Source organism: Salarias fasciatus, chromosome 3, assembly GCF_902148845.1.
Source record: "Salarias fasciatus chromosome 3, fSalaFa1.1, whole genome shotgun sequence".
NCBI lineage: Eukaryota > Metazoa > Chordata > Actinopteri > Blenniiformes > Blenniidae > Salarias > Salarias fasciatus.
Genome location: NC_043747.1, coordinates 12,461,561 through 12,487,827, shown reverse-complemented (window position 1 = coordinate 12,487,827; position 26,267 = coordinate 12,461,561). Strand labels below are relative to the sequence as shown.

Genomic DNA, 26,267 nt, shown 5'->3' with positions numbered 1-26,267 from the left:
CGCAAAAACGCTCGTCGGGTACCTTCAGCTTCTGGGTCTGCGCCGCCAGGCCGACGGGGTTCATCATGGCGATGAAGATGGGGATGTCTCCCAGGGGGCTTCCGACCCCGCCTGCGATACTGATGCCCAGAGTGTCACTGGGGCCTTTGGTGAACTCCACAGTCCTGACGTCCTGATGCTCTGCAGCTGCGAAACACACACACACACGATTCAACACCTCTCAGACTGTTACCTGCTTGTTATTAGACGGTGCTGCTGACGGCGCTTACGGTCTTCACTTCTGCTCGGTTTGTCGGATTCACCAGGCTGGTTTTCAGCGTCTGAGCAGGTTGGATTGGACACTTTAGGGCTTCCTGTTTCACTCATCTGAAACAAAGGCATCCACGGCTTCAATCCCAAAGGCAAGACAGGAGTCATTTCTGACCTGCTTCAAGCGGATCCCTGACAGATAGACGGGAAATGAGCTGTGAATCACCTGACTGCTCTGAGACAGCCGTCTCTCCGAGTGGAAGGGGCCCGCCTTAAACCTCCCCACCTCCATCTTGATGGGCCCCACGCAGCACTGCGGGCAGGGTAGAGGATTAGAACCGCTGCAGGGAGAAACGGGTGCGTCTGCAGCGGGGGAGCTGGACGAACCTTCAGGAGCGCGGCCACGGCCTCCTGGGTGGCGGACCGGACGTCCTCGCCGTTCACCGACAGTATCTGGTCGCCCTGCATCAGCCGGCCGTCGCTGTCCACCAGACCTCCCTTGACGATGTCGGACACAAACACTCCGGTGTCGTTCCTGGAAGAAGAGGAAGACAAAGCATGAATGGTTTGATTCTCTCGAGCTTCACTATTGATCCAGCAGTGTCTTCCCAAGATAAAGCTTTTACTCCACGGGAAAATACTTGCAAACAGCTCAGCAGTGAAATATTTAGTGGCTGAATAGTTTGCCCCACGCTTGCTTTTAATAGTCTGGTTTTCGTGGCTGCGTTTTATAGTCAGCGTTGTTAAATCGCGTGCTTTACGTGAGCACAGGCCTTTATAAATGTAAGTTACAGGACGAAATGATGACTAATCTAGAGAACCCCCCCCCTCTCCGCCCCTCTTTTATTTGGCGGGCTTAGCACATCTGAGGTGCCAATCTCAACGTGGGTCAAGACTAACACACACGAGCAGAAGCCGCGGAGCGAAGCAACTCGATCCCGCTCGATCGCCGGTGCCAGAGACACTTGGCTGTCACAACTCCCCGCCACTAACTGCTAGCTTGCAAGTTTCCTCTCCAGCCGAGGGTTTTTCTGATGGTCTGAGCTGCTGCCTTTTCCCCTCGGCTTGAGCATTTTTTTCCACTTGTGCAGCAAAAAACCACCGACAGAAGTAGAAAAGCAACGACCACGTTAAGAGCTCAACTATCCAAACTGTTTGACCTTTGACTCTAATGACATTAGTGTGAATTAAAAAAAAAAAAAAGCAAAGTTGCGACACTTATCTCTACAGACATGAGAAAATGCGAGAGATAAAGCAGACACACAGACTTTGCGCATGTACGTATTTGGTCTGCGCACGCCATTCCTGTTGTCCCGGGGGTGAAATCACTCATCTCGCTCCGCTGCAGAGTGCGGCGCGGCAGCTCCCGCCTCACATGTACCTTCATGCATAAATGCTCGACAAGAATAGAAGCTCGAGTTTATTTTATGGGCGAGGAACGCTGCAATTTTCCAGCTCACGTCCCGGTGAGACTCCCGTAAATCTTCCCCACTGCTGATCCAGCGCGAGCAACAAAAGCACATTCCCTCATATAGTCAACAAGTGGTTACAGCAGTGTCTCAAAACGAAAGCTGTGTTATGGTGAGACGCTGACTCACTCGGCTGGGTCAGTTAATGCGCTAACGACACCGATTTTCCAGCTTGGGGCTGTTTGATCACACACTTGATCCTAACTGTGACACTGAGAGCAAACACCAAACACAACACTGATCTAAGAACCTAAATACTGCTTTCTGTTCATCTCTGATTCCAACAAAAAGAAAATTTGAGGAACTGGTTACCTTTGTTCCCGCGATCTGTATTAGAAAACGAAAGGAATAAGAATTACAAACTGCAGGGATTACTCTGCGTCTACTCTGACAGCCGTCTAAGGAGCACAAGCATTTGCTCTATTGACTAATCAGATGTGAGAGATCAAGTTTCTTTGATTTTTCAAAAAAGCAATTTGCGAAGCAAACTGAGCGCTTGAAGATAAAAAAAATCTCCTTTTTAAGATTTTTTTTTTTTTTTTTTAAGAATAACTGTGATGTGTACTTTAAAAGCAGGAGTGTTAATAGTCATTCCCATCACCTCCTCCCTACGATGCTCAGTCCCAGGCCCTGGCCCGGCTTCTTGTGGAGCTCCACAGTGAAGGAGTCCCACAGGTCCTCCTCCTTGTACTGGGCCTCGTCTCTGTAGACCGACAGCCGGACCCTCTGCGGGGTCTGCCGCAGCACGTTGATGGCTTCGTCGTGACTCGCCGCTCGAAGGTCGATGCCGTTTACCTGGGAAAGGGTAAAAAAAAGGTTTCGATTTTGTCATCCTAAGTGTGCAAAAGTAGAACTCTTCTTTAATGAACTACAAAAAGGTCGGATCATTTAAAAACTACATCACATATCAATAACAGCAATGGTAGAACGCTCAGATTTTACAATGAGGGAGCCCGGCCGCAGGGCCCGGTGTGACGCTCCGGCGGTCAGTTTGAGGATTGATGCTCGACGTCTTTTTCCCTCATTAAAGGAGGGAAATACCACATTAGCTTTCACCATGGGCATGCAAAGGATTCTTTTTTTTTTTTTTTTTTTTCCCACAGCAGCTAATAGCACCACTGAAACTCCCTCTTTTCACTTTTCCCTCTCTGACCTTATTCTCTAAACACAAGCGCCAGGCTTGAGGATAGAAATGAATGCTGGAGGGCAATTAAGTCACTCGGGCTTTGATTGTGCGTTTGTGTGTGTGTGTGTGAGGGCGCGCTTTTCAATTCAGGGCTACTGATTGAGCTACAATTACTGGAGTGGCGAGCTCCGCCCCCCCCCCTGGCCCACCCTCTGTGACAAAGCACCGGGTCAAACAGGGGGCAAATCCAAGTTGAGCCCGGTTACTTAACTTGTCAATGCACATAATGCATACGGGATTTGTACCACATTATGTCTGGAATCACTTCATGCTTGAGCGTATTGTCTCGCTGACAGCTAAAATCCGCTCGCTTTTAAGTGCTGTGGTAACATTTTGGCTTTCCTGGAACACTTATATCTGAGCTGTGTACGATTCCACGCCAGTATGTTGGAATCCGTCTATTTTAAACGTAAAGGCTTCATGTTAAAACCCGCCGGCCGCGCAGGACGGTCGCAGCGCTGCGGCCGCACCTCCAGGATCTGGTCTCCTGCCCACAGTCTCCCGTCTTTGGAGGCCGCCCCTTCTTCATAAACCTCGTGGATAATGATGGCCCCCTGAAGAGGGAAAGACAAGCAAATGAGGGAGCAAATAAGTACAGGACGGAGAGGAAACTGCCCGAAATGAAACGTAAACAGCGAGTGTTTATTTGAAGCAAAACTGCTGGAGAGTGGACAGAGGACGGATGAGAAAAGTAAAGTTAGGAAACTTTGTTGTTGGAAAGACTGACTTTTAAAGTGTGTGTGTGTGTGTGTGTGCGTGTGTGTGTGTGTGTGTCAGTGCCATTCGGGGTCCAGAGGTTACATTCCAGGGCGGGATATTGTCTGCTGCGGCCGAGGCCGGACAAAGAGCTGCTCCCCCAAGCCTGACTGAGCAGACAGAATAGATGGGCCGAGGGAACGACGGCTGGGGAAGGACGAGGACGAGGAGGAGGAGGAGGAAGGCTGTGACAACATCATTTCCTACATTCCTGGGCCGCCATGGCTATTTCAAAGCTGACTTATACTGCCAACAAAGCATCTAGGTGGGTGGCAATGTGCGTGGGAACCAGCCCAGTGCCGTCACGTCTCTTTAAAACACTCATACACTGTTAAATACTCAAATTGCTACTTCTTTCTTTTTCACTTGACTTCATCGCAGTCTGAAGAAGAAATCAGAGTTAGATTTCAGAGCGAGTCTGGCACGCCGATTGTTTCCTACCAGCAGGGTGTCGCAGCCTCCCACGATGCTGAGGCCCAGGCCGGTGCGGCCCTTTGAGATGTCGATGGTGGTCTCACAGCCGGGGATGATGGGACAAGTGGTGGGGTCACAGGCCAGGGTGGACGGAGTGGACGAGCGACTGAGACCTGAGGAGATTCTGACGTCAGCCTTTGTAAATTAAAAGCAAGCGGAGCACATCCTGTCTCTTTGTCGGACTCACTGGGGGCAGGATCTGCCTCGGGTTGATTCAGAGTAGCGGGGCAGGTGTGAGGCATGCTGGGTAGGCTGGCCAGGACGACGTCTGAGCAGCCTGCGTCCTGGAAGGCTGACTGGGGAGAGGAGAAGGAGGGAGTCTCGTCTGTAGAGAAGGTTAGCTTCACTGGGCCTTTGGCTTTTCTCAGAAGAGATTTGACCTAAAAGACACCGAGACAACCACAACCTGACCTGTTACAGCCGGACTGCTCCTCACTGCTGCAGCTACACTACGCTTCAATAAGGTGCACTACTTTCTAGATGAATTTCCAAACGTACTTGTTCAACTGGGTATCCGAGCACTGACTCGCCGTTCACCGCTAGGAGTTTGTCCCCTGGTTTCATGCAGCCTTCCTGCACACACACACACACACACACACACACACACACACACACACAGAGCTTTGAATAGCAGAGTCTAATCAATGCATGGAGTAAAAAGCAACGTTTCAGAATGCAGTCATCACTGCATACTTTTTCACTGTGACCCTTTACTTCATATATACTGTGGATCTCGACTCCGGCGTCGGTGTTGCCCTCAACGAAAGTGATGCCGAATCCTCCGTCCTCCTGTTGGAGAACAACAGCACCAGTGTAATTTAAAGCAAAGAAAAAAATACGATTTACCACATATATATAATAAATAAGGCACAGTTAAACATAATACTCAGGGTTTAACTGCATATCATGACTGAGCCAGAGGCACAATACATCTGAGGCATAACATCGAGTACATGAGGGCGGTGTCAAATTACAAGCGTCTGTTCCTGCATGCCAGAAATGGGATCTTTAGAAGAATAAAAAGACAGACTGGGTTCACGGTGAACTTTAGCAGAGCAATAAAGGGTCACCGTGAGGTGAACGAGTATTTTAAAACTGTAAATTAGAGAAGGAGAGAAAAAACTTTACTTGATGCCTCTTAGAAAACATGTTTCCAGCTTGACCTTTGTGCTAACTTTATGTGTAGAGTTTTGTTTTATTTGGTGAGACTCCTGCTTCCTCTCCACCGCTGTACAGCTGCGTGGAATTTCAATGGCGGCGTTCAAAGGATCAAAGGAAAAACTCCTGAAAAAGTTTTTTGGCGTCTGCTTTTCTGCAAAGACGACGCCACATGGGGTGAAAATCGGTTCCTTTTTTATATATTATTTGGGTGAACTGATCCTTTAAGTCTCTTTGGAACTTTTTCCCTCTTCCATTCAGCCCATTGTTTTGTTTACTTCCCCCCTTTATTTCACAATTTTTCTGTTTCTTTTCTCCGTCTTGGCAGCTTGTCAAACCTGACTGCTCCTGCTTGCTCCCCGACTGTCTTCCCTCAGCGTCGCCCATTGAGCTGTTTTGTGTGTGTTTTGTGTGTGTACACCTCCCACATTACCAAGCTTGTGTGTGTGTGTGTATGTGTGTGAGTTATCCAGTGCGTCTTACCTTCAGCTTGACGATCTGATGAACACACTTTGAACTCTCGGCGTCTCCATTAGCAGCGGTGGTTTCTGGCTGTGAGAGAATCAGCGATAGACGGTACAGTGAAGATGAATAAATAAACCCTGGCTCTGTCTGGGACTATATTGCCATGTGCATCACTCCTATTTGTGGTTGCGGGTGTCTTGGGTTCAAAAACACAAATTGCTGAAGACTCCCGGACCACACAACGCCGGGGTTCAAACATAAAAAGGGATCCATCAGAGAGAGACAGAGTAAAATCTAAATTAAGAACCAGACGTAAAATTATTGGTTTTTGTTTAAGAGCTTGTTATGTAGCTGGAACGTCACCCCCTAATAGCTGGCTCTGGAGTGCTTTAGCATGCGTGCGTTTTGCGTGTGTGGCCGCGAGCGGGGCCGTACCTCGGCGTGGGGCTCCGCGGCGTCTCCCTCGGGCTCTCTCACGGGTCCCACCGCCATCTGGCTCAGCGCCTCCGTGTTTCTGTTTTAGAAAGTCGTAACTCACGTCAGGCGCTGCTCTTCGGGTTCGTGATCACAGTGTTTTTCAGAGGAGGGGGGGTCAGGGAAGGGATGTGAGCTAAGTGTCAGGTTAAGTACTGTCATCCTGAACAAGATTGAAGGCAGGTCGAAGGTCAAAGGAGTAGACAAAGAGGAAATGCTTCAGATCATATTCGCCTGTCAGTGAGGACTGAAGACCGTCTGAATGTAGTCCTATGCTGACCCATCCAGAGTGTGTCCTTTATCACACTGATAAAACTGCTCTGGATAAAGACAATAGGTGTATGGATGAGTACTATATTACTTTTCACCTTTCAGTGCATTGTTCTGCTGAACTGCACTAGCTCCCTCTACTGGATGTTAGATAGCATTACAGTCAGATCCTGGGTGAGTTTTGAACGTCAGCATTAAGCAGTTTTAACATGATTTAAATGGAAAGACAGAAAGGAAGCATGTTGCCATACCTGACAAAGATGATCTTGACCTTAGATGGAGAGCTCTTGATGATGGACGATGCGTTCTGATGACTGTGGCCGTAGAGGACCTGTCCGTTGATCTGACAGAATATACTAATTGTTGCTGAGTGGAATTCAAAAGTAGCCGGTACACAGGGGAATGTAATTCACGGCTGTCTCACCTCGAGGAGCTCGTCACCAACCACCATGCGTCCGTCTCTGCCGGCCGCCCCGCTGGGGTCGATCCCCACCACGAACACACTCATGCGAGAGCGGTCCCTGTTCCCCGCCAGGCTGAGGCCCAGGCCCGTCTTGCCTTTCTCCAGCTCAATCATGTGGAGGACGCCCGGGAGGCGGCCGTACCGCTGGATCACTTTCTCTGAAACACAGAGGGCATCTGTACACTCACAAATCGGCTGAAGAGCGCCAGGAGTCCCATCGTTCCATGTAAAGTCACTCAAAGCAGAAGCAGGAGGCGTCCTCGGGCCCCGGGACACTTTAACCCGGCAGAATTTTCCTATTTTAGTTCCACCTTCTTTCTTCTTTGTCTCAATCTCACACAGCCACTCTGCCTCTCCTCTCAGACAGGCACTGTTCAGACCTCGTTCTCGGCTCCCTGCCACCGTTGAACCATCAGTCCCGTACTAATCTCCACCGCTCACCTCCCCGCAACTAACCTCATCAATCTTAGTCCTGCAGGACGGGCTCTCTGTATCTCTGACAGACACACAGAAACCTGCATCCACAGGTGTGCACATGTCCACAGCAGTGTGTGTGTGATCAAATATAGCCGGAACTGAGATCCAGAATGAAGCAAATAAAGCATGTTTAGAAAATGTTCACTCTTATTCAATTTGCACAGACCACAAATTAATAAAAGAAAATTTAAACAGCAAAGAATTGAAATATCAGACAATCAAAACAAAAAGGAATAGAAAAACATAAGTGTAAAAATATGTAGCTTGGGGGACCTCTTGTGGCATTTTGCTGTTATTACACTCTGCAGTGACATTTCCAGCTCATCTCAAAAGGTGTATGATAACAAAATAAGCCCCAGGAATTCACATAAATTCATACAACAGAGTCAGAGTTTCTACAACAGAGTCGTGAACTCACTCCAGCTGTATCCGAACTCATCCTCCTCCTCCTCCTCCTCCTCCTCCTCTTTCTTCTCCTTGGCCGTCTCTGAGGGTTTGCCAGGAGTCTCTGTCAGCGAGTCTGTATCAGTCTCTCCCACATGGGGCACCACTGGCAGGGGGGCGGCCGAGCTGCTGGGAGACGCCCTGGCTGCTTCACGCTTGGCCAGCTGTCACGCCACAGACGGAGCGGGAAAAACGGCGGATCAGTTTAAAAAAAAAAACAAAAAAAAAAACCAGGAAGACAAATCAAATCGTCCAATTCACTGTCGCAGACTGAAGAAACTCGGAAGCTGTTACTTTAATCAGAAAGACTAATAATTGTTTTGGGTTTTTTTTTTTTACTATTATTATTATCATTAAAAGCAGAATAGGCTTTTGTCTACTTTGGAAAATAGCGGATTGAAATTTGAAGCATTTCATTATGTGACAAAAGTCGCACAATTAAAGCAGAAATGAAATGTTTTGCAGAAGCCATTCAGACATATACTTACCTGAAAAAAATCTACAGACTTCTGATTTCTGTTTTGTTCTTAAAGTAACAATCTGTCTCCCAAACAATGCATCAAGTCAAAAATCTATTAAAACCATTTAAAAAAAAAAAAAAAGTTTTTCATTCTCTTATTTCCTGGATGAAGTGACACAAATCAAAAGACAAAGAACAAAAGTGAAACCGAAGAACAAAAGATGTTCAGACTGTACACAATGCACAAAGAAACGCAGACAAGGCAGGAGGTGTTAGGGCGTGCGCGTGTGTGTGCGCCTGTACAGCATGTTAATGGCCTCCGACGCAGCAACATATTCGTACAAGCGCACACAGGAAAACAAGGGAAAGAGGAAAGCTCAACACAGACCCACAAACCTTAAACGGGGTAGGAGTGAAAGGGTTAGTTGGGGAGAGGCGGAGGACAAGTCTACAGTGACTGTCAGCCTCCTACAGAGAAGAGAGAGAGGGCGACAACTTTAGACGACAACACATCGGTGACGCACATCGACAGCTGTTCACACACAAACGGAGTCACGGGCGACGACACACGAGTTGGATTTTGACACAAAACATTTGAAGTTATGGTTCATTTATTAGGCTTTTGTACAAAGTGCCTCAGATACCAAACACTTTTTAAAGAATCTGAACGTTCACGTTTGGCAAAACATCTTTTATTCTAGGTGACCCAAAAAAATGTCATTTCTTCTGCAATGTGCAATATTTTGAAAAGCTGCGAAAGCTCCAACAAACACAAACCACTAAGAAACGCCGGATGATTGGAAATACCAACCTTGTCCTTGATGTTCCTGGTCAGAGCTGCGGCTCGCTCCTCACTGGAGTCTGTCGTCGATGACTGTTGTGTTTCAGACAGATATAAAGGTAAATCACTTCACATTGTAACAAAAGGCACCGTCACATTAAGTCAAGTCACGTCTGAAGAGCAAATTCTAGATATCCACCTCAATGTCACCAGATAGTGAAAGATGCTGGATCATACTGGGTCTAATGCAGGCAGTAAATCCTATTAATATTAATAAGTTTGAACAAAGTCATGAGTGTTCAGAATGACTAAAGCCATGCATGCAGTGGGCTCCGTTACAATAAACCTTCTGTTGTTAAATGTCACGATGCAAGAAAAACATGGTTTCCTTAAAAAAATGAAAACTTTCCTTCCTCTTGCTAAGTGGAACCTTGGTTAAAGAAAAAAAAAAGTAGAAAAACTTCAGTGCTCACACACAAAATATGCCAAATCACTGATGCTTTGAGAAAATTCTGCCAAAACCACATGTCTATCCAAGTTTGGCTAATTCTTCTTAATTATCAAGCTCAAAAGGTTTTGGCATCTTTAAAAAAATAAATAGCAGTTTAAAGATTTTCACATCCTGATGTCTGTGTTGGGAGTGGAAAGACACTTGTCTTTCTTACATTTGGCAATGAGACACATGCTTCAGGGATAAATGGGGTAAAAAAAAAAAAGTCTCTCAAAGCTGGGGACTGAAAGGAAAGAAAAAAGCCCCAAATGTGTTTTTTTTTTTTACTTTTTGCCTGATGAAAAAAAAAGCTGACGCAAAGCACAGAAATCCAGAAAAAAAAACATGCATAAAGTATGGAATACACACACACACGTATGAAAAAAGTAAGCACGTGAACATCATGTAAAAGCATTCTTTCATTTAAGCTTTTTTTTTGTTGTTGTTTTGATTCAGATTATTATAAATTACAGCTCATTCATTTACCATTTAATGTTTTTACTTATGCTCTCTACTGAGTCTTGTCCAGATGACTGCCTCGGTGTTACAGATGTTACATCTAAAACTCAAACTCATCGTTTGTGTTGACAGCAGCCAATCGATCCTCGACAGGGGTTTTAAAAATGGAATCTTGGCCACATAACGAGGCCTGGAATCATGGCAGTCGATAAACCAGATACTGCATGACTTTGGACTGAAGCTCCAGAGAAGCAGCAGCAGCAGCAGATGACAGATCAGAAATCGTTCTTGACTGGAAACTTTATTTACATTGCTAAAAAGTGGGCAATACTGAAACTTATTACAAATATTGTGCACCTTCCTCGACTGAAGAGAAAACAGCAGGGGGCTGAGTGTGACTGACGGCTGCTTTAACGCTGAGAGAAAAGCTGCGATGTTGTAAATCCGCATGCAGAATGAACATTTGACCCCTCAGCTGCAAGCTCCCTCTCATTGCCGTCTTCACTCCCATCGTGCAGCTTGTTAGCTCAATTTTCACAAGTCAGAAAGCGGCGCGGGTCAAGTGAAAGACGCGCCCGGACACAGGCGGACGGACGCCGACACGGGGCGGCCGGCTAACCTGAGGGAGGGCAGGCGCTAAGCAGGTCTGATTAGTGCGGCACAGGCTCGACCCGCGGCGGCCATTCAGCCGCAGAAAGGGCAGGGGCGGCTTCTAAAAGCAACACAAGACCAGCAGGCTGACAACACGGCGGGGATTTAATATGACGGCTGAGCCTTTCTGACAGACCCGAATCGGAGGTCGTCGGGGGGGGGGGGGGGGGACAAAAAAGTGGAGGGACAGAAACACCACAGGTTTTATTTAAACGAGTAACCATTAAAGCAAACGCCTCCCTTCAGGACACACAGCCAATTCCTTTACAAAAAAAAAAAAAAATCAAAGCAGCATTCTTTCTGTGGAATAGTTTAAGAAAATGTTTGAAAGACTTCTGCAGGCTACCTTGAGCTTTTTCATGGCTTTACAAGAGAACAGTTTGAAACTTGAAGGGAAACAGCTTGGACGTGTCTTAATGGTCTCTCGCTGGCCCCCAGTGGCCGACTTTGAAAACTGCATTAGTGGTTTCCCTGCTTTAGACACAACACTCCATCAGATACTTTGCAACTGTTATTTATTTCTATTTGTTTGCAACTAAAAAGGTGATTCAGTCACTTTGTGGGAAATTGCTTAAACTTCTTTTTTTTTACTCCAGGAGGCACATTTTTAACATTTATTTGGTCTCACATTTTCAGGGTTGCCGACTCCAACCACACACAGTCCTGCTGCAGAATCTGTTTGCAACAAAGCTTTGCCTCATGAACTTTATTCTATGATTCCAATTCAGATAACATGAGATCTAAAACACCAAGTTGAAAAAAATTGTCACATTTATTCCACAGCATTCACCATGTTACTAGTTTTTCCAAATTTAATGTACATATGAATCAAATGCATCAACAAGTAGCAGTGAAGGGTGAAAGCTGTCAGCATGTACAGCGGTGTCCTCAGTATAAAGCTCATTAATTGATAATTATTTTTTTCTATTTTGGACTAATGCTACTTCACTTTTGATCACTACAGGTATTAAAATTACAATAATCTGGTAGATTTTAATCCCAGCTGTGTTTATAAGATGGGGTTGTTGATGGATTCAGCGTCCTCAAGAGGAGACCTGAGCTCCATTAGTGTTTGTTTATGATTATGAGCACTTTAGGGTGAAAAATATTCTAAGTACAAAGCAGTATTGCCCGTCTGAATGAGCTGCAACATGCAATCTTTGTACTTTACTGCGATGCGGGGAGATAAACAATCGCTTTGCATGAACATGATTTTGCGTGGTTGTTGAATGATGCATCCATCCAGATTGTTTCATAGATTCAGCAAAACGCATTTCAGTGCAAAATCCCTTTGCAGAATCAGCGAATGCCACAATGTAAGCTGAAAGAATAATTTGCGGAATTTACAATCTCCAGTTCTCCTGGCAATTTTTCTCCTGATTAAACCGCCTATAGTGTCTGTTGAAATGTGCTTCTAAATCTCGGTGATACTCTCCACAACACGCTGGCAACCCTGATATAGCGGAGCCGATGATGAGTATCTATGCAAGACCAATAAATGTTTAATAAGCCCTGGAGTTAAAGTGCATAAAGAATCTGGTCTGGATGAGTAATGAATGTCAGCATTACGGCTTCCTGTTCTGCTTTTCAAGTGAACGAATGGACTTCGCCACCTGCTGACCATGTAATTAAAGCCATAATTGTGGGTCAGGCCTCTGTTACTGGAGAGGGTGTCCGTCACGATAAAATAAACCTCCATGTCTTTTTTTTGTTTTTTTTTCCTCCCAGAGGGAATCTCCGATTGTACTCCGTCTTTATTTCCATGAAGGCACGCATTACGTGTATATCAAAGTCAAAGTCGCAGTTAAAAAGAAAGACTCAGCTCGCAGTCGGAGAGACAAAAAGGGAGGGGAGGCGGGAAGAGATAACACAACCCAGATTAGGCGTGATGGATAGCTGACGCACGAGGAGTAAGAGCGGCGAAAACGAGAAAGACGGATTACCTGACTGCTGCGGTGCGGCATGCATGTTAAAGCGGAGGCGTGTTTCTTTGCGGCGGGCGGCGGGCTATACGTGGACTCGGGCTGAGACGGCAGCGTGAGTGGGACAGAGAGGCAACTCATAACCTGAAGTCGCCGACATGCTCAATGAGAAAGCGGAAGCCGGGGGCACTTTCAGACAACAGATGAAGCCGCTGGTAATGGCGACTTTGTTTGTGAAGGTTAAAAACTCGCTGCGATGTTTGGTATGCTGTACATGGTTTGCTGTCGCTTCGATGAAAGATTTAAAAAATGGCTTTGAAAAGCCACGCAGCGCAGAAAGTGCCCGCCACGGCCTGTACAGATAAAGATCGATATAATTTGAAACAAGAGGCAAGGACTGGGAGTTTCAGTTTCTTACCCTGGGCCGATGGATGATACTCTGAACCAGGAAGGAAACGGGGTTCCCTGCCCTTCGTATGGCCTCCACCGCCTCCTCGTGGCTGGCATCTCTCAGATCCACTCCATCCACCTGATCATTGATGACTGTGAATTACTACACCGATACTGGCATGATTACAAAAAAAATATAACATCAACTTTATTACTTCTGTGACCTGAGGCCTTAATTCACCTCAACAATCCTGTCTCCGGTCTTCAGGGTCCCGTTCTGTCCGGCAGGGCTGTCCTCCAAGATGTGCTTGATGAAAATGCCCCTCATAACTTCCCCGTTGCTCAGCCGGCTGCCCATCCCGCGGCCCCCCACGATACTGATCCCCAGGGACTTGCCCGCCTCTCGGAAAAGCTCCACTCTGTGGAAGGTACCAATATCAGCTCTCGAGGTTCTTTCCCAATTTTAACTTCAAAGCTGTGACATTTTGTGCTGATTCTCCAAATTAAATTAGAGGCTTTGATACAGCGGGCGTGTGTGAGTGTGTGTGTCAGAGTGTGTGTGCGCTCACTTTCTCGGTTGGTTCCAGTTGCTATAAGAGGCACTCTCCTCTCCCTCGCCATCTTCACGCTCAGGGAGGTTAGGAATAACTCTAATAATAAAAATGTGTGAGAACAAAATTAAATACCTACGGAGGGGGGGGGGAACCTTCACAGTATGCTGCGAGTTTTTGTCTACTAATAGCACCGTGCAGCGATGTTTAGGGAGCGAACGAGCGCCAAAACTCAGCGAGAAAAACACCAGAGTGCATCACAATAATCACAGGTTGTGTGTTCAGACATACTTTGGAGCTGGAGCAGTTTCGTCGAAGACCTCGTCCTTAACTTGTTCCAGACTGGCCTTGTACTCCTCCAGATACTCAGCTGGGACATATGTAATGCTGAACAAACACACACACATCAAGTTCACTCAAAGCGTCCATATTCAGAAACTCTATCGGCTTCTTTAGTCCCTCGCACAGAAATTCGACAAACAGAGAGAAGTTGCATTCATCTACGAAGCTGCTATGGAAGTGTTAAAACCACTTCTATTTTTAAAGAAAAAACAAATTAGCTTCTTCAAAAACTGCCATGCTTGTTTTTCCTTCCATCACATTTCACTTCAGAAAAACTGAAAGCATTTCTCAGCAAACGCACTCTGCTCATCACCAGGGCGAGACGCCGGTGAATTATATATAAGTCCTTGACGTACGGGTGTTCAAACAGGTGTTTACCTTCATAAATGTCTGAGCAAATCAAGTCTTCTGCCTCTTACTGAGTGATGCGCGTGATAAAAAAAAAGTTTTTTTCGTAAGTATCTACAAGAGAGCATGAAGAGAGGAGAGGCTCGAGAAGATGCAACACCCACTGCAAAAACAATTCAGAGTGAAGTTGATTCGGAGGAGCACATTAACACACGAGCGGCGCTTGACAGAGCTTCGACGTGACGGCATGCAAAAGAGGAAACAGGATCCCGGTGAAATATTAAAACAGATGAGTCACCCTGTTTAAAATATAAAAAAAAAAAAAACAGTGATGGAGGAGCTGAACTACTTCTCACTGATGGCTAAAAAAAAAAAAAGTGAGTGATTGGTGATGTTAATGAGGTTAGTCACAGGAATAAAAGAAAAGAAGTTAAGCAGCACGTTAATGACAGTGACAGTCAATAAAGATTTATCCAGATTAGAAGAGTGTTACGATGTCTTTGAGCTTTTTGTCGCTACAGGAATGTTTTATTAAACACATTGGTTAATATTAAAGTGTGAGATAACAAAATTGTCAGGATGTTAATGACTCTACATGTGATTGATGCGAAAACACAACATATTTTAAGTATTTTTTCTGTTGTGAGCCGTTGAAAAGATGCAACTCTCTTCGTTTTTGTCTGGATAAACCTTTTTTTTTTCTTTTATAGACTGCAGTGAACCCAAGCAGGAAGCATACAGAACAAGAAACGGGGGGGAAAGGAACCGAGAAGGCAGCTTCTGGCTGAAGCCCCACCAGCATGAACGTTAGTCATACTCACACATAAAATGGGCACAAATCGTCCTCAGGTGCACAAGCAGATCTAGAATGTGAAGAGTTTGGCTTTTATGCACCGAAGCTAACAAAAACTGCCAAGTTTAGTTCAGCAAGCAGACCTTGTAAAATAACACACCTTTTTATTGACTCAAAATGTCAGTTCCTTTAAAAGGCCAGGATGAATGGTAACGTTCAGAAGATAAACATAAGCAGTCGGGACTTGTGTTTTAACAAACTGTGTTGCTTTTCGAATCACAAAGTGTCGGTTGTGCCTCAGTCTCCAGCCTGAATTCGCTTTAAAAGAGTTTTCAAGGCTTCAGTCGAGGTGCATCTCTAATACATCTCCGCTTTTGCTGACTTTACAGAGAGATGCATGATGGAAATGTGAACGTATCAAAACATAACAGCAGATATTGTCTAATTTAATGTCCTGTGTCTACAAAAAAACCATTTCTGTCTCACCCCAGTTCGGGTCCGATCAGAGAGTGCCTCCTGAGCATGGCGCGGGCCTGGGCGTTGGTCAGGTTGGCGGTGGCCTCCCCGTTGATCCCCAGGATGAGATCCCCCACGCCCAGGCGGCCGTCGCGGCTGATGGAGCCGCCGTGGATGATACTCCGGATGAGCATCCCCAAGCCGCCTTTCATCGCGCTCACTGTCATCCCTTCAAAGTCAAAGAAAAGGAAAAAAAAAAGAGGAGCCAATTTGTACAGATCTTAAACATTACAAGTGTGGCCTAAGAAAGAATCTTAAACTCTGTAAAGTGAAAAGCTACGTGGGACACAGACAACCCAGACATATTATGCAAAATATTACGACTGACTGCCTTCAAAGAGCAAAGAAAAAAAAAAAAAAAACAAAAGCAAAATGAGCAACTGAGGATTTTAAATAGGGCCTTCATAACACCTATTTGTTTTAGAAGTTCAAACTTAGTATTCTTGGAGCCATTGGCGGCCCCTTGGGCGGGTTTTGAAATGCAAATACTCTGTACAGCAACGAAATTACGCTTTCTGAGTGGGAAAAACAGCCAGAACTATTTCTATCGTTCTGGCCTTAAAAGTGCGATTCATACAAAAAAAAAAAAAAAACCCACCAAACAAAGAAAAAGGGTCAAATATGCTTTTCAATCTTGTAACCCCATCAACACTTGTGTGTGGAGAAAGAAAAAATGAAAAGAAGTTGAAAGTAAAAAGAGCAAACAAGAGAGTGTGAAGAAATTAACACAAACCCAGGCTGGAGTTGCCCTTGACAACTGTGATGGTCCTTTCAAAACTGCTCCCTGAGGTCAGAGCTTCTTTGTCGCCGTCTTCTGCCGATTCCTTCACACCATCCTCCCCGTCCTTGAAGGTGATAATTCAAAACACTTATTCGCGACGGCAAATGAAAATATTAGGCCGGATTCCAAAACAAAAGCGTGGCCTCTGGAGGAAGAGCGAGGAGCGGCAAATTGGCTGTGAAGAATGAATTTCAAACAAATCGTCTTGGAACGTTTGTTTGTCTTGTGTTTGAAAGGAAGCTCCGGCTGGAGAGAGGTTTCGATGTTAGCTTCAGGAATTCCTTCAGAGTGATTATTTCCTTGCAGTGAGAGTGCACCGTGACAAATCTGCGATGTGTGGAATGTTCTAACTCCAATGTTTGCTTCATGCTGATATCATATATGGCTTTTTAATCAGGCTAAATAGTTACCTTGATCAAAGCTGATATATCTGCAAAAGAGACGCCGTGCTCCCCCTGGACGTTAGATCTGCTTCCCATTTCTGGAAAACGGCTGTATGGCTCTGAGCAGTCCGCCGGCTCTTCCTTTCCGGGGCTGTGTGACAGGTACTGATCAGAGCCGCTCAGAGCGGCGCTAAAAGCCGGGGTGTGACCCGTCAGACTCGGAGGGGCGTAAGAGGTCGGCATCTCGGGAGGAAAAGCCTGGCTGTTGTCCTCTAAGCAGGAGTGGTCCTCCAGCAGGTTCAGGCGAGCCGACAGCTGGAGGAAAACAAAGCAGAACGGCCGGATGAACAATCCACTCTTCCCGTTCAACAACTGCCCAACAGGGAGAATTCATCCTGCAGAGTCACCATCCTGCCGTCCCTGTAATGAGCCGCTGAAAGCCCATGAGTGGCCAATAGAAACCAGCGGAGATTACAGCCAAATGCACAATATGTCGTTTTATCTTAACTGCATTTAAGGTTTTATTGGAGCCAGACTGGCTGGTAATGAATCTGAGAGAGAACCTCCCTGTGGGATCCTGAACAGAAGTAAAGAATAAGGTGAAATATGCAAATATATATTACAAGAGAGACTCAAAAGGAAGATATGCTAAATAATACAAGAAACAGCAAGTTGGATGTTAATAAGGTACCACTATAAATTGTGTGGGAACAAGGCAGACACCTTGGGAATATCTGCAGAAACTAAAAGAATTCAGGTTGCAAATGTAGGAAAGATTTAGAGGTGAGCAGGAAAAATTTCATCACTTCAGCTCGACGCAGCGAGCTTGTGTCTGTAAGGTCAGGACGAGTGTCGAGCGAGAAGGATGTGCCGAGTCAAACGCGCAGAAACATTGTCCTGTCAAAACTGCCTGTGAGCCGACTCCGCCTCCCTTCCCCCGAACGACCAGGTGGAACCAATCACCTGGTTCTTGTCCCCGTCCGGCTGGGTGTGGAGGAGACGCCTGTGTTGCAGCCTTCCTGCACGTGAAGCAGGACGCAGCCCAACCTAACTGTTAATAAATCAGAGGAGACTTCCTCCCTCTGTGAGTAACCTGTGCGAGAATTCTTCACAACTGGTAAGCGCCTCGATGTGTTGGTGGTTATTTAAAATCTAACTTTGATAAGAATACTTGTTTCGTCATTGCCAAATCATAATTAATTCTATAATTCTGAATGCAACCTTTATGAAAGATTTAAAAAATACTACTTGTTGGAGTAATTGGACTGCATTTAGTGTTTTCCTTTGTAAAGGTTTTTTACTTAAAGACTAAAGAAACCTCGTATAATCTACTAAGGAGCCTAACATGTTAGGATGTTCCCAATGAAGAAAATGTTCTGTTCAAGTCCGGAACGGCACAAAAATTCAGAGGACTTGATAAACATTGCCATCGCTGTGGAAAAATCAAATCCATGAATGAATGTAAAGGTTAATAGGAAATGTAAATCAGGTAAAAATCTTAAGAGTTGTCACACAGTTTAGCCAATTGCCAAGTATTCATAATGTATCTGTGAGCATGTCTGATTCATTCTATGTGATTAGAAGTTATTCTAAATCATTTGTATCATGTGCAAAGCAGAAATGTAATCTTGGAGGAAGCAATGAAGGACAAACGCGCCGTCCCTTTTATCAATATGGGGGCGAGCTGGCCTTGTGGTGACCTTTGTTTTATTGTTCAGTAAACAGATATCGGCATTAGAATGCAAGCAAAAGGCAATATTCCTCAAACCAGAATAGATATCAGCTTGCCTGAAGAATTGATCCGCTGTTTATTGCCACTGATGTAGATCAGAAAATTTATAAACAGACTTGTGACCTTTCCCCAGAGTTTATCATCCAAACAATACTGGGCTGTTCAACCTCATAACAAACATTTGAAATCTGCTTTATGAAATTCCTGTGAGCTATAAAATGCTACAAGTGATCCCGGCCCATGTCCGCCTCTCTCGGCTGGCTGATTACACGATAAATTACTCAGGAAGGCTCCGCAAATAAGGCCGGCTCTGACCTTTGGAAAAAACTGGAAGCCCAGCAGTGCCCTTAAGGAAATAGTTTGTCCGAGCCTTGCTCTTCCTTGTTTATTTTTCTTTTAATTTAATGTCCATTTGGGGAGTTGTTATTCTAGGGGCACCCAGGGCAACGGAGTCGGCCGCAGCGACGACTCTCATACAGCAGCAATGTCAGTAATGTAGTTACCGCGCCGTCAGAGGACAAAAACATGTCTCATGACATTTTGGCTGTCGGTCGCAATAACCAAAGAATAATGACTTCGCACTGTACACCTCATTATGACAAAGGGCATAAGCTGGCGTGGCAACATTTAATGAAATGAAGACATCGCTGCTGGCTTCAGCTCTCGCTATGGGATGGTAGGAAAAAAACAAAAAAAAAACAACAACGCTGGCTTGCCTTAGGTGTGGACGAGTGCAGGTAATCCAGGTCTGAGCTGCAGCTGCTGCCATGCAGAGCCATCATGGACGCCTGGAAAGTGTCATCCTCCAGCCCGGAGAAGGTGTGATCCAGGACCTTTTCGTCGGACAGGTCCGCCTCGCTGGTGTCGATCTGTGGCGACCAATGAAAGCGGAACTGAGCGGCACTGAACTGAACGCACGGCTCAATCAGCCAAACACAAAATCCTTTTAATTAAAAACAAATACTGCTAAAATTAAGAATCTCATTTGAATAAGCTTATTGTTGCACGAGTTAAACAAAGATTGCATTCAAATATAAATTAGAATTTGTTTGTCTTTTTGACGACTTCTGATTTGTCAGTTTTCCCAGAGGCTGACTGACCAATGCAGGCTCAGCTCGGTAAAGGATTCCCTCAGTCAGTCCTTCTTCCTCTCCTTCTTCAACCAAAATATTGTTGTAGTCAAATGAATGGATGGAGGATGATGAAGTTACTTCTTGCTCACCATATGGGTGGAGAGAGTGGGAATATCCACATATTCCCTAGGAAAGTGAAGAGATTTTTTCAGTGTCTCCAACTTTATTTTTTTAACTTTTTTTTATTCACATAAGTAAATTAGTATAGAATGGAGATTGGAAAGAGAGGTTAGGAATAGTTGAGACGAGCTATAGTGTTAATAATCTAAACCGCTCAGAATGACACATTCAGAATTTCTTTGAATCAATTCTTAACAGGAGAGGCTTGTAAACATTTCATATGTATTCTCTGCTCAGTCCACTTCATATCGATTTTGTGTAACATGCAGCCGAGACAGATATATGAAAGATAAGGAGGCACAGTGGAGGATTACGCTCGTCAGACTCAATTTTGAGAGGCAATACAGCAAAACACCCCTCGGAAGTGCATTCCTCGTCCTGCAGGGGACCCGGGATAACTTCACAGAGGCTTCCTGCAGCTCTGTAATCCAGCTAACCCTGTCAGCCCACAGGTCTCACTCAGTAATCCAATGGCAAGATTCAATTCAAGAGAGACGCACCTCCACCGCTGAAAGAATGCAAGCTGGGTTTTTTTTTTTTTTTTTTCTTGCAGAGAGAAACATCCCACACAAAGCGCCCGGCCGCCTGCAGCAGTGCGCGTGCCGAGGGACAGGCCGAGTATTTTGACAGGTGCCCTGATGTGTTTCAAAGTCCAGGAGGGGCGTGCTCTTGGAGAAGTCAATAACCTAATAATACGGAACGGGGCTGGGGGGGGGGCGCATGGCACTGAGGGGCCGGCCGCCTCCTCTGGAACAACAGCGTGCGGAATGCTAAACCCTGCAGCCTCTCTCCACTCTTTTTCCTGCATGAAAAATTCAAGTCCTTGTAAGCTGAGCCCTCGTACCCGGATACTAAAGAGTGCCGAACTCTAAGTATGAAGAGGGAGGAAACACGAAAGCACACTAAAAGAGACACAAAACACCAGACACGATCTAACCATTCAATGTGTCAGGAAAAGGGTTAAAGCAAAGACAATTAAAACACTAATCCTTACAGGCAGCGGTTTGGCAACCCCGATCTGGACCATCCCGAACTTGGCCCCCTTCAGGGCCTGGACTGCGTCCTCCAGGCTGGCGTCCTCCAGGTTTGTGGCGTTAACATACATGAGCCGGTCTCCTGGCAACAGTCTGCCATCCCTCTCCGCGACACCCCCGGGGACCAGGGAGCGAATCACAATCACCGTCTTGGCCGGGTCCAGCGGATCCTGTGGAGAAGCGAGGCCAGTGGAGTCAGCAGGTAAAACGATCGCATCAAATCACAGATTCTAGTGTTTTGAAAAGAGAAAATGTCTGCAATTAAAAAGGGAGACAAAAAGATGACAAGTTACAAGCCTAAACAACTCCTTTTCCCACCTGATAATCCAAAATGCTGAATCCCAATCCCCCTTCGCCCTTTTCGAGCTCGATATTCTGGATCTCGTGCTCCCACATCGCCAGAGGACATCCTATCGCCTCCTCGGTCACATTATCCAGTGTCGCTGCTCCCGTGTTCACCTCCGAATCTTCTGGAACCAGCACGCCACTGCGCTCTATTTGATTCTGCAAGGCAACCAAAAGCCCCAAATCACGATGTAACACCACGCTTTGCTCACTTTTACTCCGATCCCGTCGGCTGCAACCCTCGAGTTGTGTTTCTGGCTCAGGTTTCTGGCAGTAGATAAAAGGAAAATATCTCCGGGATGGTAGGGCCTTAGTACATTATCACAGATAAAGCTGGAGAGATGAAAACCCCGTTCCCCAAAGGGGAGCTGCTTTTGATCTCTCATATCTCGAGCAAATGTTGGATACTGCCGAGGTATTGCGAGAATTGGTCCTCATAAACTTTCAGCCTCCCCTGCTTATCACTAAGTCTTAATCCATCATGGCTGGGAATGTGGAAAGCCAATGGAGCGATTGACAGCTAGACTAAGCTAATAATGGTTGATGGGTTAGAACACAGGGGGAGAACTTAAGAGTATTACTCCCCTGCCATACTGCCTTACTTGATACACACGGGCAGAGTTACATGTATCATCCAATACTACTCTAAGCAATGTCATCTATGTCGATCGCTGTAATGTAATAACTTAAAAGTGTTACCTTTATTTTAGTTACTGTGGACAAGGTGTCCGGTTGCGGTTGGGCAGTGTTCAGGTCAGTCTGCAGATCGGGCGCCGGTCTGCAGCACGTCATGTAGACGTGAAGCGGCAGCTCCTTCAAGATTCTCACCACCTCTTTGTGAGTCTCGCCAATCAGAGGAATACTGTTCACCTAAAAACATGGAGAAATCAAGAGCTGATTCAGAGGATTCAAGGTTTGAGAGAGTTAAACACATAATCAGACATTGTTGATTTCAAACACTTCTCACAGCTTAAGGTTTTAGGTTGATTACCGATAATTACGTGACAAATGCCACTGTGATGAGGAGGCAGCATGAAAAACTATTTTAAGAAATAAAGTATTTTGTAATGTCCAAGTAGTAAACAATGTGTTAGTAAACTCTTACACTGGTTCTAAGTGAAAATGGAAGGGGGGGAAAGTGAGTGCCGCCGATACAAAACAGTCATTCTCCTAGTGAGAACACCCTGTAGAGCTGCAGGGATGCAGGACTGGCAGTTAATTCTACGCCACTACAAGCAAGTCCTTTCACATCGCATATAAATAACCAATGCACAGCTTTTGCGGAGATCGGTGTGTGGCGGCAACTGGGGCTAATGTGGTCGGCCTGAGTAGTTTCACCTTGTAATACAACATAATAGAGCTCATAATTTTTGCAGCTTATTGCTTTACAATCAGTATGTAGGTGAAATATCAGCGCTGGAAGTCGTACTCGCGCCCGTGAAATTTAAGTGGCCGCTGACCTCAACCAACTCGTCTCCGCTGAACAGCTTGCCGCAGCGCCCAACGGGTCCCTCAGGAAGGACGGAGCGGATGTAATGGTGTCCGCCGCTGGCCTCCAGACTGATGCCCAGGCCGCTGGCCTCGGTAAACTTCTCCACCTGAGCCACCTGTCGCAGAAACGAGCAGTCTCATCTCTGCTAACATGAGAGCCTTTTTTAAAAGGGGCGATTTTTAGACAAATGACCCCTGTTAAAAACGAGTTCATGGGTTAATGACGCCATCTTTTTGGCTTCATGACTCATGTGGTGTTTTGAATAGGAACTCGTTAGAATATTGCCACTGCGACTTTAAAAAAAAAAAACTTACTACTACTTCATTGCTTGGACCCAGAATCTTCTGCCACTTCTTCATCAGTTCAACCTCTTCAAAAGCTGTTAACTTCAGCCCTTAGAAAACACAGGAAAAAACCAGCATTAATACAAAAACACACCAATGCTACATGCAAAATCTTAAATGCAGCATGTGTGGGAGAAGACGGACAACAAACAATTTTCGTCTGCACCTTCTAAAATGTTTAAACCGGCCGCACTGTACGAAATGCACACCGGCTTCCCATCGGAGCATTGTGTGCTGCCGCTCGTCACTGCGGCCCTGTCAACAATGGCCCTTATCTGTCAGATGCGTGCCCAGTATCTCCGCTGGAGCACTCAGAAAAGACTCTCGGCCTCCTACCATGTTTGTCTTTTGTGAGCTGATCCGTGGCTGCGCTGACATCAGATCCTTCAGTCTTTGTCTGCGGCTGCTTTTCATCTGTGGCGACTGCGAACGCACAATGAGGGGTGAGACAGACGGAAGCAGGCACCGGCACAGATAGCAAAAAGGGACAGCCAGTAAAAAAAAAAAAAAAAAAAAAAGGGCATCTAATCTCCACCGGCAGCACACACCGGCTAAAAATAAACACAAATATACGTTCATATTAAATTCATTTGGAAGATGATCTCCTTTCTTTCTCTTGGATGATGCTATCTACAAGCATACTGGAGCTTTAAATGCATGCTTAATGATCCTGGTGCTTTTTTTTTTTTTTTTTTTTTTTTTTTTATTAATGACTTCATAGCACAGTTTGATGACCATTTGCAGATTTGCATCGCATATCCAGTAAAATAACTAAAACACAACCTTGTTAGTCACCAAAACTGTTGTCTGTACGTTCAAGGAGCTCCAGAAAAACAACCTCGAAGCACCAAATGTCGTAAATCCACGCGACACAGTCTTTTATCTTTATGAAATTCACAAGTTTAAAAGTTCTGCAGTTGTTGTTTTTCGCCGCGGCCAAGAAAACACTGGCCTCCTGAAGTCTCTGTCTGTCAACTGCTGGCTGCCAGTTCCTCCTCAGGTTTTTGGCCTGAAACTTCCTGGTGCCAAATCTAATCACTTTCAGTCTCCATCTATCACTGTTGACACTAAACAACTTATGCAAGTTGCTTTCCTTGCTTCAGTAATAGCCTGGAGGTCCTGTCAGTGCAGCTGGAGACAAGAAGCTTTCTGTTTACTTTCTATCTGTCTTGTTTAATGTCAAGATTAAGGGGGGGGGGGGGGGGGGGGGGAAGCAAGAGGTTATTAAAAAAACATAATATACATATAAGCGGACTTGTCCTGTAAATCTGTCAGCTTTCCTGGTAGAGAGGATGCTCGATGTTGTGCTTTACATGCTGATTTATTTCAGAATAAAGTGAGAAGTTCCAGGTTGGGGTGTAAACACTGAGAGGGTACGCTCTGGGTTCTTTCTCTGGAAAGATGCTATCAATTGTCCAAAGGGGTAAAACTCAGCAGAAACATGCACAACTTTATTCAAATGTCTCATAAAATGGCTTTGTCTTCTTGGCCTTTGATAATCAGCATAATTACTTCAATTAACCCTCCGATCAGGGATTATGGGTAGCAACCCAGTCACTGTTTTTAGGACAGACCTTTAGCCCCCAAAAACTTAGTCTTTTCATTAATAACCCTTTAATTAGCGGTATATATTCAACCCTGTATTATAAATATGCATCATAAGAGCCAAGAGGTCGCTAAAACATTTAACAAATCTGTGTATTTTTATGGGGTATCATGATAAAATGTCATCAGATTAAAACATTTTTTAAAAAGTCAGGCTACCTTGGGCAGCCTCGTCGGCCTTCCTCCTCTCCTGCTCCAGCTCCCTCATGACGGTGGCGGTGGTGGGGATGGTGGTGGACGGGGGCAGGACGGCGACGCTGGGCGTCACGGCGGGGGGGATCTCCTCGGGCCTGAAGCCCCGCCGGATCAGCTTAAGGTGGACCGTCTGACCGGTGTGTCTGAGCACCTCCACCGCCTGCTGATTGGTGTATCCCTGGATGTTCACGCCGTCCACCTGCAGAGGGCGATTATTAATGAGCCCGCGGATTAGACGGGGCGGACGGCGTGTGTTCAGCAACCCTCTGTGTTCTTGATTGAAACAAACACAACCGCATCTCGCACTGATTGAGGTGATTATGATCATTAAAAGTGCTGTACTTGAGTATTCCCAGCTACCTTAGCGAGTGGCTGTGTCCATTTAGAACGGTTAAGGTAGGTAAAACAGCACTGTCTTGAATAATTCAATCGTAATTAAGTGTGTTATTAAGTTCTCAAGTTGAGTCTCAGCACGGAATAATCTACACTCAAGAACTAAACCCAATCAAGCACATACTCATGCATAGACACATAGTTTCTTCAAACTTCACAGCGATATAAGGCAACACTGACTCAGTTTCAGGCTGAAAATAACAGCTTAACTTCACTTTTAATGTCCTGCAGCAACAAAATTATGAACCTAATTGCTCAGTGTGCTAATTCGAGGCTCTTCTGTATTCACTCTTACGAGGCACCATCGAATTATCAGTTAATTGTGAATTATTCAAAATTATGCATCTCGTAATTACTCTCCATTGACTAAATGAGCAAATGTGATCACTGTAATAGATAATATAAAACATCCGCTGCATATTTTACCTCACGCCACCGAAGACGGGGGGGAAAATAGTCATAGCCACAAAGAGCTTAATTAGGGTACTTACAGCTATTATCTGGTCTCCAACATGAATGCGACCATCTTGATCTACGGCGCTGTCTTTTGTTACGCTCTTCACAAAGATACCCGAGGGCTCTGAAGAGTCGGAACAAGTTAAAGTAATGAAAGAAAGGAGAAAGCACAACAGTGAATTAAGACCCGAGTACAAAAACAAACAGCTGTTTGATATTCAGTGTGAAAGGCTGGCAAAAAAAAAAAAAAAAAACGGAAAGAAAAGATGACAGCCTCGATGTCTTCCTCATCTTGAAAAATCAAGCCAAACTTTTTCTTGTGATGATCATTCTGCTCACTTCTTTGAATTTTTGTAAGCTGTATAATAATATGCTGCAGTTACAATACACAGGTGGGGATTTTCATTTTAAGGGATAAAACAAGGAAAAAGAAAAATCATTAACGTGAATTTATGGCTATGCAAATCTAAACAATCAGCTGTATTTCCTGATACCAATTCAAAAGCTGATCAGGTGATTTCTCACCTGAATTCTTATCTCCAACATAGCCAGCAATGGTGATTCCCAGTCCTTGTGCGTTCTTGGTCAGACTCACGTCGAACGCTTCGGCCTCCTCTTCCTCTTCATAACCCTGTGATAAGATTAATGGGGAACCACACGTCAACA

General features: G+C 45.3%; 1 protein-coding gene across 4 annotated transcripts in view; it reads right to left on the bottom strand.

Moving 5' to 3' along the window:
- Positions 1–26,267, bottom strand: part of mpdz (multiple PDZ domain crumbs cell polarity complex component) — a 38,935-nt gene that overhangs the window by 3,875 nt on the left and 8,793 nt on the right. Inside the window, exons 9-46 of one of the 4 annotated variants that reach the window (XM_030085304.1) lie at positions 26,127–26,232; positions 25,637–25,725; positions 24,717–24,951; positions 23,289–23,375; positions 22,923–23,002; positions 22,577–22,723; positions 21,816–21,986; positions 21,090–21,275; positions 20,732–20,941; positions 19,707–19,743; positions 19,585–19,637; positions 19,201–19,353; positions 16,780–17,067; positions 16,322–16,433; positions 15,559–15,757; positions 15,101–15,142; positions 13,881–13,976; positions 13,608–13,688; positions 13,280–13,457; positions 13,067–13,177; positions 9,157–9,219; positions 8,742–8,813; positions 7,860–8,049; positions 6,926–7,122; positions 6,753–6,844; positions 6,193–6,271; positions 5,776–5,844; positions 4,828–4,923; positions 4,633–4,707; positions 4,322–4,514; positions 4,102–4,247; positions 3,375–3,458; positions 2,317–2,513; positions 2,031–2,042; positions 637–784; positions 476–562; positions 270–366; positions 23–186 (exon numbers count right to left, since the gene is read on the bottom strand). In XM_030085304.1, coding sequence (XP_029941164.1) covers positions 23–186; positions 270–366; positions 476–562; positions 637–784; positions 2,031–2,042; positions 2,317–2,513; positions 3,375–3,458; positions 4,102–4,247; positions 4,322–4,514; positions 4,633–4,707; positions 4,828–4,923; positions 5,776–5,844; positions 6,193–6,271; positions 6,753–6,844; positions 6,926–7,122; positions 7,860–8,049; positions 8,742–8,813; positions 9,157–9,219; positions 13,067–13,177; positions 13,280–13,457; positions 13,608–13,688; positions 13,881–13,976; positions 15,101–15,142; positions 15,559–15,757; positions 16,322–16,433; positions 16,780–17,067; positions 19,201–19,353; positions 19,585–19,637; positions 19,707–19,743; positions 20,732–20,941; positions 21,090–21,275; positions 21,816–21,986; positions 22,577–22,723; positions 22,923–23,002; positions 23,289–23,375; positions 24,717–24,951; positions 25,637–25,725; positions 26,127–26,232 — 4,722 coding nt within the window. Of the gene's footprint in view, positions 1–22; positions 187–269; positions 367–475; positions 563–636; positions 785–2,030; positions 2,043–2,316; positions 2,514–3,374; positions 3,459–4,101; positions 4,248–4,321; positions 4,515–4,632; positions 4,708–4,827; positions 4,924–5,775; positions 5,845–6,192; positions 6,272–6,752; positions 6,845–6,925; positions 7,123–7,859; positions 8,050–8,741; positions 8,814–9,156; positions 9,220–13,066; positions 13,178–13,279; positions 13,458–13,607; positions 13,689–13,880; positions 13,977–15,100; positions 15,143–15,558; positions 15,758–16,321; positions 16,434–16,779; positions 17,068–19,200; positions 19,354–19,584; positions 19,744–20,731; positions 20,942–21,089; positions 21,276–21,815; positions 21,987–22,576; positions 22,724–22,922; positions 23,003–23,288; positions 23,376–24,716; positions 24,952–25,636; positions 25,726–26,126; positions 26,233–26,267 lie in introns of all 4 variants that reach the window. The other 3 variants (XM_030085287.1, XM_030085296.1, XM_030085313.1) reach the window with 3 other exon arrangements.